Consider the following 18,463-nt stretch of genomic DNA (forward strand, 5'->3'; position numbering starts at 1 on the left):
AGAAACAAACCAATTTTAAAAAGGAATATATTATTTTAGAGAACCATCGACACACATTTCACTATAAATTCCTTGTTTACACCTGCTATGTGAGAGTTGTGTAAAACCTCTCTGATTACCTCTATCATGTTGTTTTGAGGGATATTTGTATATAACCCTTCTATATCAAGTGTAACTTTCACCAACCCACCAGACAAATTCGCTCAGCATCACTCTCACTCGCACACACCCCTCACATCCACAGAAGCAGTACCACAAGCAGTTTTCTAATCAATATGCCACATGTTTCCCAGAATGACAGATGTGCTATTTCAAGGCCCATATATCAGCAGTGCTATTTATCATTCCATTAAGGGACTTCAATATTCAATGGCTCTTGTTAATAAAATAAGGGTGCAACTCAGTGTGTCCAGGGTCTAGTTCCCTAGTTAATGGTGCTGCTCTGCATTCAAGGGTGTGTCTTACTTGGCCAGGCTACCCATAATGGCGAGTGATTCCTAATATGCTGTGGGTAATGATGAAAGTTTCAGGGGTGTCAATCAAAGGGAATAAAGCGCTTCCCAAATATTTAATTGGCTGCATATAAAATCAAGTGCAGCTCAGAATTCCAGAAAGCAGGCACTAGTTCATGGGTGATGCTTAATATGTCACCATTTTTTCGGTGGAGCTTCTGAATATGGAAAGCTGCTAGTCAATATGATCAGGAGTTTTCAAGGTGTGATGGGTACTAATTAATGTTAAATTGTGTTGCTGATTGTGTCATGGGGATGCTAATCAATAGCCCAGGTATAGTGCTTAACGAGCCATCGTTACCCCTCGTTGTGTCAGGGTGCAGCTAAATGTTCATTAAATGCTCCTTAATAAAATGTAAAGCAAATTCTGTCAATGCCCATGTTCATCGTGGGGGGAGGGGGGATGGGGGGGGGGAGGGTGGTGTGACATGCATCCCATTTTTCTGTCCAGGCAGTTGGACCAAAGGTTAGGTGGACAAGGTACTCTGTCACTTTTGCGACAGAATACCCTCTCTGCATCAGACTCTTAGATTGTAAATGTACTTTCAAAGTTAGGAGCAATTTGTGTTTAGTCCCAGGAGTTTTCTGAACTCAAATGCATATGTGCTTTAGCTGAGGGAATATGGAGGTAGAAATAGGTTGGAGATGCCAATTAGGTGCTGTTTTATCATTTGTTAAAAAATGAAAACGTGCATTATCTTCCATTCCAGCCGATGTCAGAAGGTCAAACCACCCGGCTTAGCATCATGACAAAGAAGAGGTGGTATTTCCTCCACGCAGTTTGATCCAGATTATCCCAAAGATTCTGAATGCTATTGTTGTATACACCTACAAACTCAAACATTTGTCCACTCTTTGCACAGAGGCTACATGTAGTTAGCAAATCTGCTTCAGAGAGAAGCAGAAATAACAGCCTTTCCACAGGATATCTCTATTTTCAAGGATTGTGTAGTGAAAGGGTGGTTTTCCCCACAGGGAAATTTGTTTCCTCACAAAGGGAAACGATAAGTTAAACGTGCAAATGCACTCTTGTGTGATATTTGTGCATTCGAAATGTTGTGCATGTGATTAAGCAACAACTGTAGATTTCCAACAGTACCTCAGGGATTGTTTACCAGTCCCAAGAAAGTTACCCATTTACGCTAAAGGTAAGACTGTCCAGAAGGGAGAACATTTCTTACCCTCAGAACAATTGCTTTGTTAACCGGTCCCCTAATTTAAGGCCCAAGTGCTTGGATGTGCATAATAAGTAACGTGTGCTTGTAAACAGCTTTATTTTATTATATTGCAGTTGGATAGAAAACACAGACAGAATACAATTTGATAGAATACCACTTCATCTGGTTGGCAAACATCTATATGAAGTGTAACCCTATCATTAATGGGTAAAAATAAATTGTCCCGAATTTTCCAGAAGGACCTCTTGATATCCATCTTTCATAGTGCTCCTCAAGATAGGAGCCAGAAGTAGTCTTTGAGGCCACGATCCGAAATAATGTTCGTTCCATACCAGGAGTGTTCATCTCTGACAATATGATGTTATTTCAAAAAATATTCAATAAAGTTGAAGAGATGCGTTGCTTGACTTTCTTGATGTTCAGAAGCTTTTTTGCAGTTTTGCACCCATCAATCAACTATTTAATTGAGTACACTACTTGAAGAGAAACACATATGGTGGATTCATTAAAGCTGTCAGTAGTGAGTAAATTTCAAATTGAGCCACGTTCCGTAGGGCTCAGTACTAATTTTTTTCCGATCTATGATCTTTAGATTCCTATGGTAGCTGAAGCTCTATTCCACACAAATTTACATGCAACTTTTATACTATAAAAAACACTGTTTTAGCAGGTTTTGCAGTAAACTTCGAACAGGCTCGCCACAGAATGCATGCGATAGAATATCCCCAATGGAAGGGATATCTTTACAATGATAACCCACAGTGTAAATCCATAAAAGGACTGCTCGATTTGGCTCACCAAGTGCGGCCGAGTTCCATAAGCATAGAGAATCCATACCTGTTAGAAGGGAGTAGAAAGGAGGGCATGAATATATTTACAGAAGTCTTCATAAATAGTCTTTAACAATTTAGGCTGAACCAATGAATAATATTCAATTTGAGCATTAATACTTTTCTATTCTTGAGATCGCAAATGTGCTGAACAAATAAATTCAATGATTATTTACTAAATTGTTTATCGTCCAGTTTCAACATATAAAAATAGTTTATCATCCAGTTTCAACATATAAAAATGAATACACCTGGGGAGGGTTTTTAGTTCAGGGGTTGGTTTGGCGCTCAGCAATTAGACGCTATTGAGTATGATGTAAGAAGCATGTAGATACAACATGGTACTAACTAGGCAAGGGGATAAGCCCTATAACCCCTTGAGTAGGCGTGGAACAAACCACACTAAGCAAACAACAACAAAATGCTTAAGCACACATAGGAGAAAGTAAAGTTCATGTGAACAACTAGTTGAAGAACACAAAAAGTCTCATTCGGATGGAAGGAAAAAAGTCTTGCTGATTTTCAAATTCAAAGTTTATTCAGGTAGGTTTCAACAGTGAGGGTACGTAGAACAAGCCAGCCGACACGTGTTTCATCGCTAAATGGAGTAATGCTCCTCGACTTCTTCAGGGCAAAAGGCCGGTGATAATTCCAACCTGGCCGGGCTTCACATAAGGCAGATATGGTAATCAGGAACCAGTAAAAGGAAAGTTGAACACAAATCGTAGCTGATACTTAAAATTGTGATCAAAAGCCTTTCGACTTTTCACTCGGTCTGCTTCCCGGTACTGAGTGAGAAGTCGAGAGGCTGTTCTTCGGCCACGAACCTACTCTAGAGTGCACAATCTGAACCCGGATGTGCGTGCTTTAAAGATACGACCTAGAAGAATCGCCCTCAATTTAAAGTGCTTCTACGCGATCTGGCACAAAACCATTTTGATCACAATTTTAAGTATCAGCTACGATTTGTGTTCAACTTTCCTTATACTGGTTCCTGATTACCATATCTGCCTTATGTGAAGCCCGGCCGGGTTGGAATTATCACCGGCCTTTTGCCCTGAAGAGCATTACTCCATTAAGCGACGAAACACGTGTCGGCTGGCTTGTTCTACGAACCCTCACTGTTGAAACGGAATAAAAAGAATCTACCAGAATGAACTTTGAATTTGAATTTGAATCTCCGCAAGACTGTTTTCCTTCCATCCGAATGAGGCTTTTTGTGTTCTTCAACTAGTTGATCACATGAACTTTAGTTTCTCCTATGTGTGCTTAGGCATTTTGTTGTAGTTTCAACATATACACCATCTACTGTGCAGTGTTAATGCCATCTGTTCTAAGAGGGCTTGGGTGATGGATTGTATAATGTGAGCTTTTTCAACTTAGCTCAGGTTTCAGAGATTTTCTGTTAGAGGTGATAAAAACAACAGGCATATGTTTCACAATTTACAACAGGCCAAATCCACTTAATACCATCTGGTGAGTGTAGCACCTCTGTTTCAGATCTAACCTTCTTTAAGAAACATAGATGTAGAACACTTCATGATTATTGAAGAGATCAGTTAATGACAAATACATGTAATATTAACAAAAACATGAAAAGCTGTGGGCTGAAAGGAAAGGTACTTTCCAAAAAACCATTACAGTAGCTCAAAGGATATAAATATCTTGCATATACACCTTGTAAAAAAAATGATGAAAATACAGTGTGGAGGCAAACACAACAGGTGGCGAAGAAGTGGGAAACTTCGACAAGATTGAGGCAAGAAGAGAGGAGGTGCAAAGAACCAAGGTTGAAAAAACGTATACTATAGATGTGGGTGTTACAAACATGGAGGAAACCTCTAGGTCTGTCCAGTTGTAAAGAAACTGTGCCAATGGTGTGATGACAAGTGACATTTTGTAAAGTGTTAAAACAAATTTTTAAAGGAGGTCTGTGAAAATTCTTATAGAATAACAATAATAAGCAGGAGAATACACATATTTCAAAGATGAATGGAAATAAAAAGGCACCATATGAGATAACCAAGAAGTACAAATAGGAAATGAAAATGCTAATATATTTATCATCTCATAATTGATTGCAGGGAAGACGAACACAGTTGAAATAGATATAAAAAATTCATTCCGTCAGATACTGCATGTGAAGTATAAGGAGGCAAGACCATACAATCCTGGGGTTTGAAAAAGTCACAATTGAGTTTGATGAAAGATAACAGAACTGTACACTTTTGATCACGGACAGTCAATGTTTGGAGAGGCTCATCAAGCAGCCTTTAAAATGGTATGAAAACTGTGGTGAATGGTATAAGTTGTAATAATTAAACAGTGGACTGAAAAGGAAAATGCACAGGAACTGTTTTGGTTAAAAGATAGTTAATGAAAAAAACGTTTTAACTATCACTGCCAGACCTTGTGTACACACGGTCAAAAAGTTAACTGTATCTGCAATTTGCATCTGATAAGGAAATACCAAGGGAGGATTTGTAGAATTGCAGCATATTTGTACCTACTGAAGCCTCATGATGTTTTCCTTCTCTTTATAACAGTCTGTGAACCCACTTAAATAATAGGAATGCGTGTAGATCTCAGAGGACCATCTAATAATATTTGGCTTGACACACATACTCTACTGAATGTTGGGGATGTGCTAAATACTTTGTAAAAGATAGAGTGCCTATCAATTTAGATCCACCCTCTTCTATTATCATTTGTCTTTAAATGAATTCTCAAACGATTTGCCATTTTTTGTTGCATCCAAAGATAGCTTCAGATATGGAAGTATCACTTTTGGGGTTGCATTGATGTCATGTGTGGGCCAAAGTTTAATGAATGTGTTAGTTTAACCCTTTCGATGCAAATGACGGAACGGTTCCGTCATGAGCATCGGTTGGGCGTGCTCATGACGGAACCGTTCCGTCATGACCACACCCATTAACATTGGGCCCCGGCACGGCGGTAACTCGTGGCAACATGGATGAGGTTAAAACACATTCGGGGTGATAAACATTCAGAATTGTAGTGGTATGGGCCAATCCAGAAATGTAACTTCAAGTCCTTGCTACAGGGTTCCATTCGCCAGGATACCCCACTGGATCTCACTCCCACCAACCCTCTTCCCCTTCCTCACAGGGCACACTGGCCTTGGCAGGCAGGCACTGGTGCTCCAGGCTCCAGGGGCAGGTGGTCCTGGCCTTGGCCTCCAGCCCTGGTCACAGCAGATGCCTTGCAGAGCTTCTCCTGCTCGCACAGCCTGACTGGCTGATTGACAGTGGCAATTTTGGTGGTCTCGAGCACCCCTTCTTATAGTTGGTTTCCAGACACCAAAAGTGATTTAGGGTCTGAGTCTTTTAAGTATGTGTGGCCTGCTTCCTTTTGAAGTGCCCACTCCTCTACCCCGCTCTTCCTCTAGAAAGCAGTCTGTCACAGCAGGAGCAAATCCAAATCTGATAGACCCCAACACAGGCCATGGGAGTGACTAAAGGTTCACACCTGGATGTCAGCCACAGTGATATGTGTAACAAAAGGTTACCCCAGGGCCCGAAGCCCTACTCCTTCTGATTCGCTTATCAGCCCCATCTACTTCCTGTGATGTGCCCAGGCCCCTTTCCAGTGACCGTCCTGACTCTGTTGGAAACGGTCGCTCCCTTCTGCCCTGCTCTCTCCTGACCACGCTGGCTGGGTATCGTTAGCGCTGCTCTGCTAACCTCTTTAGCGCTCGAACATAGCTGATTAATTAATTATTTTCACGCGCCCGGTGTATCTGCAGTAGTGGTGACTCATTCTTGTGTGCTGACCTCTTTAGCGCTCGAACACAGCTGAATAATTAATTATTTTCACGCGCCCGGTGTATCTGCAGTAGTGGTGACTCATTCTTGTGTGCTGACCTCTTTAGTGCTCGAACATAGCTGATTAATTAATTATTTTCACGCGTCCGGTGTATCTGCTCGACAGTGCCTGCAATGATTCACTAATTTAGAGGACCTGTGTTTAGATTGCATTTGCGCTTCATTTGTCTGCTTGTTACTGTGGGCACACCATTGCTTCTGCGCCCCGCTACCCACCACAATATATAAATAAATAAGTCGGTCTCCCCAACCCGATTTGCACTTCCCTCTTAGCCGCCATTACTACAGTTGTTGTTGTTGTGCCCGGAGCCCGCCCCCTACACCACGCACCCGCCTCCCAGCTGATCCTCCCTCCCACTAAGAGGCAAGGCTTCTCCCTGGACATCGAGGCGCTGTGACCGTCCTGACTCTGTTGGAAACGGTCGCTCCCTTCTGCCCTGCTCTCTCCTGACCACGCTGGCTGGGTATCGTTAGCGCTGCTCTGCTAACCTCTTTAGCGCTCGAACATAGCTGATTATTTAATTATTTTCACGCGCCCGGTGTATCTGCAGTAGTGGTGACTTATTCTTGTGTGCTGACCTCTTTAGCGCTCGAACACAGCTGATTAATTAATTATTTTCACACGCCCGGTGTATCTGCAGTAGTGGTGACTCATTCTTGTGTGCTGACCTCTTTAGCGCTCGAACATAGCTGATTAATTCATTATTTTCACGCGCCCGGTGTATCTGCTCGACAGTGCCTGCATTGATTCACTAATTTAGAGGACCTGTGTTTAGATTGCATTTGCGCTTCATTTGTCTGCTTGTTACTGTGGGCACACCATTGCTTCTGCACCCCGCTACCCACCACAATATATAAATAAATAAGTCTGTCTCCCCAACCCGATTTGCACTTCCCTCTTAGCCGCCATTACTACAGTTGTTGTTGTTGTGCCCGGAGCCCGCCCCCTACACCACGCACCCGCCTCCCAGCTGATCCTCCCTCGTCCCTCCCCTTCCACTATCCATTTTTGTCACATGCTATTGCACGCAGCGTCCACGCGCAGCGGTCACGCTCCATTTGCGCCGAAGGTGCGCCAAAGGTAAGCCCGTCTACGCCCGTCCGCGCCTGGACCGCGCCCAGCGCCAGACCCCCTGGCCCCCGTCCCACCCACCCCACCCGTATTACATACGACGCCTCTACCCTCTCAGCCCTAAACCCCGGTCGACTCCCCAACTGCACCCAAGCCGCTCCTGGACACACCCATGGACCCTTCACATGCAACTCCTGCACGTATGACAGCACCAAGACCAACTCCTCTTCCACTAACACCAAACAGAGATCTGACCCCAACCACCTAAAATGCATCCTGCTCAACACCCGCTCGGTCCACAGACACGCCATCGACCTTTGGAATCTACTAGAAACCATCTCTCCGGACGTCGCCTTCCTAACAGAAACATGGATGAACGCCTCCTCAGCCCCAGACATCACCATTGCCATCCCGGAAGGCTACAAGATCATCCGTAAGGACCGCACCCAGCAAACAGGAGGAGGCATCGCCATCGTCCATAAGAATTCCATCCGCATCTCAACCAGCTCAGACGTCAACCTTGCTAAAGCCGAACACCTTCACTTCCAGATCCACACCGACCCCAAGACCACACTCAGAGGCACCCTCCTCTACAGGCCACCAGGACCCCGTTCACAATTCAGTGAAGACATCACTGACTTTATCACCCCACACGCCCTCCCCTCCGAGGACTACATTCTATTGGGAGACCTCAATTTCCACCTGGAAAAGAGCAACGACAGCAACGCCACCACCCTTCTGGACAATCTCGCCAACCTCGGACTCAAACAACTTGTTAATACCCCCACTCACCACGCAGGTCACACACTCGACCCTATCTTCACCTCCAGCAAACATATCTCCTTCAGTCACACCACAGTTCTTCATTGGACGGACCACAGCTGCGTTCACTTTGTCTACAAAAAGGCCACAACCCACAACCATCCTCAACCTACTCTGCGAAGAAACTGGAACAAAATCACCATTGACCAGATCTCCTCTTCGCTTCTTCAAAACCCCCCGCCCACTCTACGAACCCCAACCAAGCAGCCATCAACCTCACTCAATGGCTAACAAACAGCGCCGACAACCTAGCACCTCTGAAAAAACGTCAAATCAAACTAGGCAGCAAAAACGCCCCCTGGTTCAACGATGATCTTAAGAAATCCAAGAAACTCTGTCGCTCACTTGAGAAGGCCTGGAAAAAAGACCCAAACACCAGCACCAGGGACGCCTTCAAAAACGCCACCCGCATACACCACCAACTGATCCGGACTGCCAAGAAAGCCGCATTCAAAGACCGACTAGACAACAACGCCCACAACAGCAAGGAATTATTCAACATCGTCAAAGAGTTTACCAACCCTACTGCCAACTCCAACGACATCACTCCCTCTCAAACACTTTGCGACTCCGTAGCTTTGTTTTTCCACGACAAAATCGCAGACATCCACAACAGCTTCGATAACCAACCCAGAGACCAACCCACCCAACCTTCTGCCGTACCTTCACCCCCCTTGAACATCCTTAATAATTGGAACCCTATCTCCACTGAGGACACCATTCGCCTGATGAACTCCATCCACTCAGGATCCCCAACAGACCCTTGCCCTCACCACATCTTCAACAAAGCAGACTCCATCATAGCACCACACCTCCGAGACGTCATGAACTGCTCCCTCAACTCCGCCACCTTCCCGGAAAGCTGGAAACACGCCGAACTCAGCACCCTTCTGAAAAAACCTACAGCTGACCCCACCGAACTCAAAAACTACTGCCCCATCTCGCTCCTTCCTTTCCCGGCCAAAGTCATCGAGAAAGCTATCAACAACCAGCTCGCCGCCTTCCTCGAAACCAACAAATCCCTCGACTCTTCACAGTCCGGCTTCCGAGCCAAACACAGCACTGAGACCGCACTCATCGCAGCAACAGACGACATTCGAACTCTACTGGACAATGGAGACACAGTAGCCCTCATCCTCCTCGACCTCTCCGCAGCCTTCGACACAGTCTGTCATAGCACCCTGTTACAACGCCTCAGAAACATCGGAATCCAAGGAAAAGCACTGGAATGGATCACCTCGTTCCTTACCGGAAGAACTCAGAGAGTCCGCCTCCCACCATTCACGTCAGAGGCCACTGAAGTCATTTGCGGCGTGCCACAAGGATCTTCACTCAGCCCCACCCTTTTCAACGTATACATGAGCCCCCTCGCGACCATCGCACGCCAACACAACCTCAACATCATCTCCTACGCCGATGACACTCAACTGATCCTCTCACTCACCAACGACCCTGACACCGCCAAAACCAACCTACATGAAGGAATGAAAGAAGTTGCCGAGTGGATGAAGCGCAGCCGTCTGAAACTGAATTCAGACAAAACAGAAGTCCTTATCTTAGGCACCTCCCCCTCCGCCTGGGACGACTCTTGGTGGCCAGAGGCCCTTGGAAAAGCACCCATCCCGACAGACCACGCACGGAACCTGGGCGTCATCCTGGACTCATCACTCTCGATGACCAGACAAGTCAACGCCGTCTCATCATCTTGCTTCAACATTCTTCGCATGCTCAAAAAGACATTTCGCTGGATCCCCACCGAAACTAGAAAAACAGTCACCCACGCACTGGTTACAAGCCGCCTGGACTACGGAAACACCCTATACGCCGGTACCACCGCAAAACTTCAGAAAAAACTCCAACGCATCCAGAACGCATCAGCTAGACTCATACTAGACATCCCGCGTAAAGACCACATTTCTGGTCACCTGAAAGACCTCCACTGGCTCCCCGTCAATAAGAGGATAACATTCCGCCTCCTAACCCACGCACACAAAGCACTCTACGAACTTGGACCCGAATGCCTCAACACACGACTTTCCTTCTACACCCCCTCCCGCCAGTTACGCTCTTCCAACCAAGCCCTGGCTACCGTGCCTCGCATCAACAAAACCACCATGGGAGGAAGATCCTTCTCCTACCTAGCGGCCAAAACCTGGAACTCACTTCCCATTCACCTTCGCCTCACTCAAAACCACCTAGCATTCAGAAAGCAACTTAAAACCTGGATATTCGACATGTAATCCCCCCTTCTTCAAGCGCCTTGAGACCCTCTGGGTATGTAGCGCGCTATATAAATTATTGAATTGAATTGAATTGAATTGAATCAAAGAGCACCCATAGAAGTGTACTAAACAGCTTGGCTCTTCTTCCTCCAGTCAGTGTCCAAACCAGCTCACAGGAATTCAACAATCCACAAATCTATCGTGGGGGCTTCCTCTAGCATCTCATGCGCCTCGAGTCAGCTCTGGGTCCCCTAAAATGAAACCCAGAATCTTCCATGTATTGTACCATACACAGGCTCACAAAACCACACATCCCTTGCATACAACACACAAGCGCTGCACAGCACTACATACTAACTTGATGTAGGCCAAGGGTGAGTTCAGCACATAGCAGGGGAACTTTACTTTCAGTAAGCCAGTAGGTCGCTCTCCAGTGACACCAGTAAAAAGGCCTGTTCACTTCCACTGATCACTACATGGTATGCTGCCACCACCCCGTTTGTGCTGCTTAAATCCTGGCAAAGGCAGTAGCCTTTCACTACTATTAGGGTAGCGCGTTGAAAGCCCCTCCTGGTCCAGCAACACCACAATCCGTGAGACAGGGCGATTTCAGGACACACACACATGATCCGTGTTCACCCATGATAACAAAAATCATTACGAGGGATCCAGACATCATTGCAGCTGGGGTACTCAGGGCAGCGGTACACGTCCATCACCATGCGAGGGACTTTTCCGTCCCAACACAGATAAGGAAATACACAATTTCTGAGTATCCTTATATTTAGTGTATTTAATCTTTCCCACGGATTGGAGCCCCATCACGAGTGAATTGTATTCCCACCTTTTGACGGAGTCAGATGCGGAAATCCACACCTCGACGTTTTAGCAGCTAAGTGCAAAGAGAAATGTATCGGTCAGGAAAATGCTAAAATTGCAGAATTACCACAGAAATTTAAGAAGTATTTCAGATTCCCAATTTTCCTGATGATCCACAGGGGCAAAGTGGGAATACCACAATATTCTCAATTTACACAGTTACTAAGGTGTTGCATTCTTGCTTTTCCAGTGCTTGTTTATTTACTGTGTTTTACCTCATTGTGCTGGAGCCTGGAATGTATGATGCGTGCCTGCATCTTAATCCTTGGTTCCAGATTCTGCCCCAACTGTTATATCTCCCTGTACTTTCTACATAACGGATGTGCTGTGCTTCTTTCCATCCAACCTGAAATAAATTACTATTTTTATATAAAGGAGCCTCTTACTTTTTTACACTGTAGGTCACATTGGTATGTCATCTATGAAGCGTCTGGTTAGAGAAAACTTCTGGTGGCCTGGTATTGACAAAATGGTTGATAGAATGGTAAGGGAATGTTCTCAGTGCATAAGCAGCGACAAAATGCTTCATTTGTCTTCTGCTCCTCTTAAACCTGTAGCTTGGCCTAAGTTTCCGTGGCAAAAAGTGGCTTTTGACATCTCAGGCCCTTTCAAACATTTGCCTTCAAATGCCCGTTTTGCTTTTGTTTTGGTAGATTACCATTCGAAATGGCCTGAAGTTAAATTTGTAAATAATGTTTCTTCTCAGGCTGTTTTATTGTTTTTGAAAGAGACGTTTGCTAGGGAAGGTTTTCCTGAGACCTTTGTCACTGATAACGATACACAGCTGATTTCCTCTGAAGTAGAACAGTTTCTTGACGGCTGTGGAATTAAACATCATACCGTTTCTTTATACGAGTCTAGGGAGAATGGTCAGGTGGAACGTTTTAATCGTGTCCTCAAGGATTGTATTTCTGGGATTAGTTCTTCTGACGATTCTTGGTTGGAGGTGGTCAGGAAAAGACTTTGGGTCTACCGCATCACGCCTCACTCTGTCACTGGTGTGAGTCCTTTCAAACTCTTGAAGGGTAGGGAACCCTCTTCTGTCATTTGCCCCTGGTGGGTTAGAAAACTTAACAGGAATGATTCTAAGATTGATATTGAAAGTGTTGCCAAACGTGTTGAAAATAAACAACAGTGTATGAAAGATGCATTTGATTCAAAAATGAATGTTAAACTTCATGATTTCGTTGTTGGTGAGTGGGTGAGAGTAAAGAAACCTGGATTTTTGGTTAAAGGTTTTTCCAAATTCTTTCCTCCTATTAAAGTGGTCAAAGTGTTCAAAAACTGTGTTGCCACACAAGATGGGAGAGTTTGGAATGTACGTAGGGTTGCTAGATGTCCTGATTCCTCCAACTTTTCAAATCCTCCTGTTTCTTCTAACTCTCTTCCATCATCATCACGAGCGCAGATCAATACGCCTCATCGTGCACATGTCAATACTTCTCCTCATGTGCAAGTTAACGTACCTCTCCAGAGTTTTATTCATAAAGATTTGTCTGTTGCTTCTAGGGTTAAATCTGATGTTAGACCCAAGAAAACACCTAGTAGGTATCTGTGTTGACTTTTCTTTTGTTGGGGTAAGATGTGTTGCATTCTTGCTTTTCCAGTGCTTGTTTATTTACTGTGTTTTACCTCATTGTGCTGGAGCCTGGAATGTATGATGCGTGCCTGCATCTTACATCCTTGGTTCCAGATTCTGCCCCAATTGTTATATCTCCCTGTACTTTCTACATAACGGATGTGCTGTGCTTCTTTCCATCCAACCTGAAATAAATTACTATTTTTATATAAAGGAGCCTCTTACTTTTTTACATAAGGTTACCGCAGTGTTGTCAATTTCAGGTGCGAGAATACTTGCTTATGCTGTATTTCTCACCTCCTAGTAATGGGGTCCTAACAGGAGCAAAGGCTATTAACAGAATGAGACTTTTTATTCTGACAAATGGTCATGTTAGTGAAATTGAAACTGTGGGATGAATTAATTGGTTTTGGCATTTTTTTTCCTTTTCTGTATGAGTTAACGGTTGCCGTGGAAATCAAGAGTGCAATACTGTGAACACATTTTGTATACTACGAGGTGCAGGCTGCTGTATGTATGGTTCCATCTGCATGCTTTTTTCACAAAACATATTAGTGGTTGGGATATTAAATGATGTGCAAATATCGAAAATGTGCGATATTGAAGCGGTTGATGTTCCCTCGCATTCTGGTTCAATATGTCCTGTATGACCTCAAAATTAAACAAAATCTGCTAATGGAAAGTTGAAAGTGTATTTATATATGTATATCTGATTCCACTTAATTTTCACATTTGATAACACCTAATATTTTAAATAATAAACATACTAGCAATACTAGCAGTATTGCAGCATATGTCACTACACAAAAAGTGATATTCATTTCCAGAAAAAGATGCACATTGGTATTGATTGGCAGCAGCATTTTAGGATAGATACATATCACTACTTTGCATTTTTTGGTGAGGCATCGGCCTTTGGAACCCTATGCTACTCTATGCTGTACTTTCGACCATTGTGCAGATTGCTGTCTGCTAACGTTGGCAGGTAAACGGGCTAGGAATGAAATTATTTGTTAAAAATACATTTATCCCACACCACATACACAATCTATTTATAACTTGTCTCTATCATATTATGTTTCCTACTGCCCTTCTGTCGTTTAGAAGTGCCGCAGGAACATGCCATTCTTAGCCAAGTTGTGGTGCTCAATTTAGTGACCTTGAAAGGATGGAAGGCTGAGTCGGCCTTACTGACAGCTGAACATGTGACATTCAAACCACAGCATTTTTCAGCATTGAGCATGCAAGTCACTGAGTCGTCCTGCGTGTTATCTCAACAAGCACTTCCATGGTCTAACGAAACACCTAAATGTTTGTCATGTATATATTTTGATGAAGATTCTTGGATACTATGTGACTATGAGAAATAAAGCCAGTCCCACTATGTGACTGAGCCTGGTTGTGTGCTGTATTTTTAATAGGGATCTTCTTCTGAATGTACATTACTGTCTGTACATGTTTTCCCCAAGATGGGTATACTGTAAATTTCGAGAAGAGGAGGCCAGGAAGGCATAGCCGGACCATAAGAGGACCGTAGCTAACGTGCTCAAAGGATGCCAGGAACTCACTGCCCGGTGCATATCCGACGCCCAGTTGGGCCACTCGTGACATTGAGCAGAGTGGATTGAACTGACCAATGTGAAGAGAGGGCGTGTCCCCCTGCAAGGCCAAAAGCGGAGGCCAGCGGTGGCAATGGTCATCTGCTGACCGCGAAACACCTACTGGAAGCGGGTGTCGCAGCCTCAACACGTGGGAATTTGGGCATGTAGCGGAGACAGTACAGTAACTGGCAGGAATAACACAGTAGGGCGGCCGGTAGGCCATTGGATGGGAAGAAGTGCCAGAGCGGTGTCCTTATGATGCCACTCGGCAGGGACACCGTGGGGCAATGGAAGAGCCAAGAAGATGGATAGCCACAGAGCAGACACGGCAATTGCAGCCCGGGCATGACCAGAGAGGGCCGCAAATGCCACACCTCGGTAGCAAGGGAAGTCTAGAAGCCACAACGCGTAACCCCAGTGGGCCTTCACTTTCGCGAGACGAACTGGAACTGAGACGGAGAGTGCAGTCAAAGATGAGTATGGTGATGACCAGTGGTCGAAGTGAGCGGGATCCGAAGGGCACAGCGTGCCCCTACTTTTTAAATGTAACTAAGTCTGTTCCCCTACTTCTTCATTTTAAAAATGCGTCCCAGGATGGCAGGAATGCTCCGAACATAAACAATATTACAAGATCCTCTAGCCCCTTGTGGTGTACATCGAGGAAGGCCTTTGCAGTTGCCAGGACTTCCACCCCTTCCCCTCAGTATCTGTGGGCAGGGACCTGCCCAGCAACACTGTAGGAGCAATCAATCAGCACGAAAAAATGGCTACTTCTGATGGCCCGGCGGCTGCAGTGATTTACGCCTCATTTAGTGAGGAGGACACATACCTGCCCCACTGTGACCAATACAATGGTCACATCAGGACACATTGGCAGCCCCGCCCTTGACCCCATCTGGCCATTATTTTCGGGCTCACCCAGACGCTGCCACAAGGAAAGGAATAGGACTTTATGTGTAATTTGTGGCAGACTGTGCCCAAACCTTGGTACTTTTTTTAAAATAACTGTGGAAAATGTTAAATGTCTTATCAGTTGTTTTCCTTATTATATTTCATAAAACGTGTACTGCTCATCTGTCTATGTTCAGGGATGTGGTCTTTCTAAAAATACTGTTTACCCTTTTCTAAGGATGTAACACAAAAGCAGCCCGAGGTATCCTGTTATGTGACACCAGAACCCCTTTTCGACCCCATAAAGGGTCTGACTCTGAAAACAAATAAGCCCAGGCGCCAAGGCCGGGCTGGTGTACTGGGCATCAGATGGAGGCTGGAGGGGTGGGAGGCTGGTTTTGTTAGTGGAGGCTGCAAAACCGACCCCCAGTAACATAACCTGCAGGGCTGTCCAGCACAATGACTCACTACTCACTCTCAAAAACTCAAAATTCACTGCAGAATTCCTTGTAAGCCCAGCAGATTTCAGGCAACAATAAAAGAGTCCAGACGTATATCTCTGGTGGTTAATCTTCACGTTGGAGAGATATTGGAGTATTGTCTATTATCAGTTTTGACTCATCCATTGTAGCAGGTTAAGATGCCTGCTGCAAAGAACCTGTACCATACAGATCACAGAACTATATTTAATAGGAATAGCTCAGTGGGTTACTACTTTTAATACAGAGATCCTTTAGTTACTTGCAGTGCATAACTTACAATCGTAATAAATCAAGCACCTTGAGCTTTGACCTCCATCAAAGACCTGAATGCAAACTGCATGGTGCAGTTTTGTAAGTTATGTTTTTTCTCCAGTCATTCATTATCCTAATACTGCTAAAATTGGTTTGTTTGGGTTAAAACACATTCTTATTAGAAAATCCAACCACCGTTTTACGTTTTGAATCCTCGGGATGTCCTTCTCTAGATCTTAAAAAATGCCAACCAGAATTGATGGCATGTGAATTCTAACACTTAGTAGCCCCTTTTGTCTTGTAAACATTTTCTAAACATTGATTTACACACGTATGATTCATTGTCTCTATATGTGGCATGATGTAAAGTGCTCCAAGTCCCTCACTGGTATGAGAGGCACTATAAAACAATTTTAATACATGTGAGAGAGGGGCTATGGAGAGAGAGGGGCAGTGTTGGAGGGTGATAGTGAGGGAATCCTTGAAGGTCCCCAAGAAGATTGTCGTATCCTGGTGCACCGTAAGGTCATCATTTACTGCGCTCTAAAAGCTAATACAATGGAATATATAATACAATGTGTTGTATAATGCACCATTTATATAAATTTTCCTGAAATTTTCTTGGGAAGAGAACACCCTCTCCCCGTATCCCCTTTGCAGTGTCAGGCTTGCTCGCTGTATTCGCTACATCACACAGTGCAGGGGATGGACACAAATTTGCCAGGGCTGCTTTGGGTTCCTAGTTCGGCCCTGTCTGGCACCAAATTAAAAGTGCCCCATTTAACAAATTAGATATCTAAACAAGCATTGGCGAAGTCAATAGGTCTTGCCTTTGGGACCTCTTAAGTTTGTGATTTCTTTTAGTGACGCTTTACAGCATAACTAATGTACTATTGTGTCACCACAAAAATTAAGTTGGATGTATCCTTCACTTCCCGAATGAAAATATAATTTTGCCTATAACTCTCAAGAGCTCTTTCAAGTTTTTTGTGGGTAGGAGAGTTAGCAAGCCAGACAGTTCAAAAGGTATCGTTAGCAGGACACTTAAATATATAATGTTGATGTTTGAGCAGCTAGCTGGCTAACATGATTGTGGAGGAGCCCTTGTGAGGTTCTGTGAGTCAGATTAGATTTTCTTGAAGAATTCCTTAATCTTCTGAGCCCTGCTTATCCCCTTCCTTGCTGTCCACGAGTACACCAAAGGCACACCTGTGTCCACGAGGAGCACTGTTTTCATGTCCTCAACTTTCGAGGCAAAAAACACTCATTGATTTCCAAACAAAGAGTGTAAAAGCTAAGGTAACCATGTTGTTCCTTCTTATATTTTGCATGCTTTACATAATCTTGCATTGCCCATGAGTGTTTGCTTTTTCCTGGATGAGGTTACTTTTTTTCAAGCAGTGCATAATTTGAATTGAGACACATTAAGGTGTTTATAAAGGGGCACAATCGGGTTGCACCTGAAGGCAGTGCAAGTGTCTCTCAGTGGGGTAGAAAGGTGCTCAGGGGGGAAAGAATGTGCCACTATGGCCAGAGCTACCAAATCTGGAACTTGGGAATCAGGCTTCATGAACTGTCCACCAGACCACTCTCCTGAGGGAGAACATTCCCCCGCTAGACCACAGCAGCCCTGGTCTCTTAGCATCAGCAGGTGGACCCTAGCGGTGGCAAGTGTGGGTTAACCTTGAAGGTCTGTCCACCACAATCCATACTGAAGTTCACCTCCAGTCTTGCAGGTTAGGCTACAAAGCAGCACACCTTAGATCAGCAGAGACTATGTCACTGAGGTTACAGGACCCTTGAGGCCAGTCTGCCTCACCCATTAGTGCCTCATTGGCCTTGTTCCAGCAGTAGTAGTGCAACTCACCAGGGATCGGCAATGAGGGATTTGTACACACCAAACTGAGGGGCATATTTATGAGGGTCTTGCATCATGCTTGCACCAGGGAAAGTGGTAAATGCACAACACAAATCTGCGAGTCATATTTATGAAGCCACGCAAAGTACGGGTTTGAATTATGGAGTAATGCAACTCAGCGCAAATTGCTGCTTTGCCTTACTATGCAAAAGGGAGGCGTTGCAGTGGGTGTTCCCACTCAACTCTCCCGTTTTTTTAATGCAATGAATGTTAAACCTGGGACTGCATCAAAATCTTACGCCTCCCCAAGGGAGGCATAACAAGGAGAAATATCTTTATACTGTTCACCCTGTTTTTCCTGTATCTATATGTGCAGCACACACAGAAAGAGGAAACAGCCTCTCTGGATTGTTTTTGTGCAGGAAGGTGCCCCTTCCTGC

General features: G+C 44.6%; 1 protein-coding gene across 1 annotated transcript in view; it reads right to left on the minus strand.

Moving 5' to 3' along the window:
- Positions 1-2,091: 2,091 nt before the first annotated feature.
- Positions 2,092-18,463, minus strand: part of LOC147660887 (proton channel OTOP2-like) — a 32,625-nt gene continuing 16,253 nt past the window's right edge. The window contains exon 4 of the mRNA XM_086951445.1: positions 2,092-2,527. Within this exon, the coding sequence (XP_086807571.1) occupies positions 2,354-2,527 (174 nt within the window). The 3' untranslated portion in view covers positions 2,092-2,353. The remainder of the gene's footprint in view (positions 2,528-18,463) is intronic.

The sequence above is a fragment of the Lissotriton vulgaris genome, unplaced genomic scaffold (genome assembly GCF_964263255.1).
Source record: "Lissotriton vulgaris unplaced genomic scaffold, aLisVul1.2 SCAFFOLD_1420, whole genome shotgun sequence".
NCBI lineage: Eukaryota > Metazoa > Chordata > Amphibia > Caudata > Salamandridae > Lissotriton > Lissotriton vulgaris.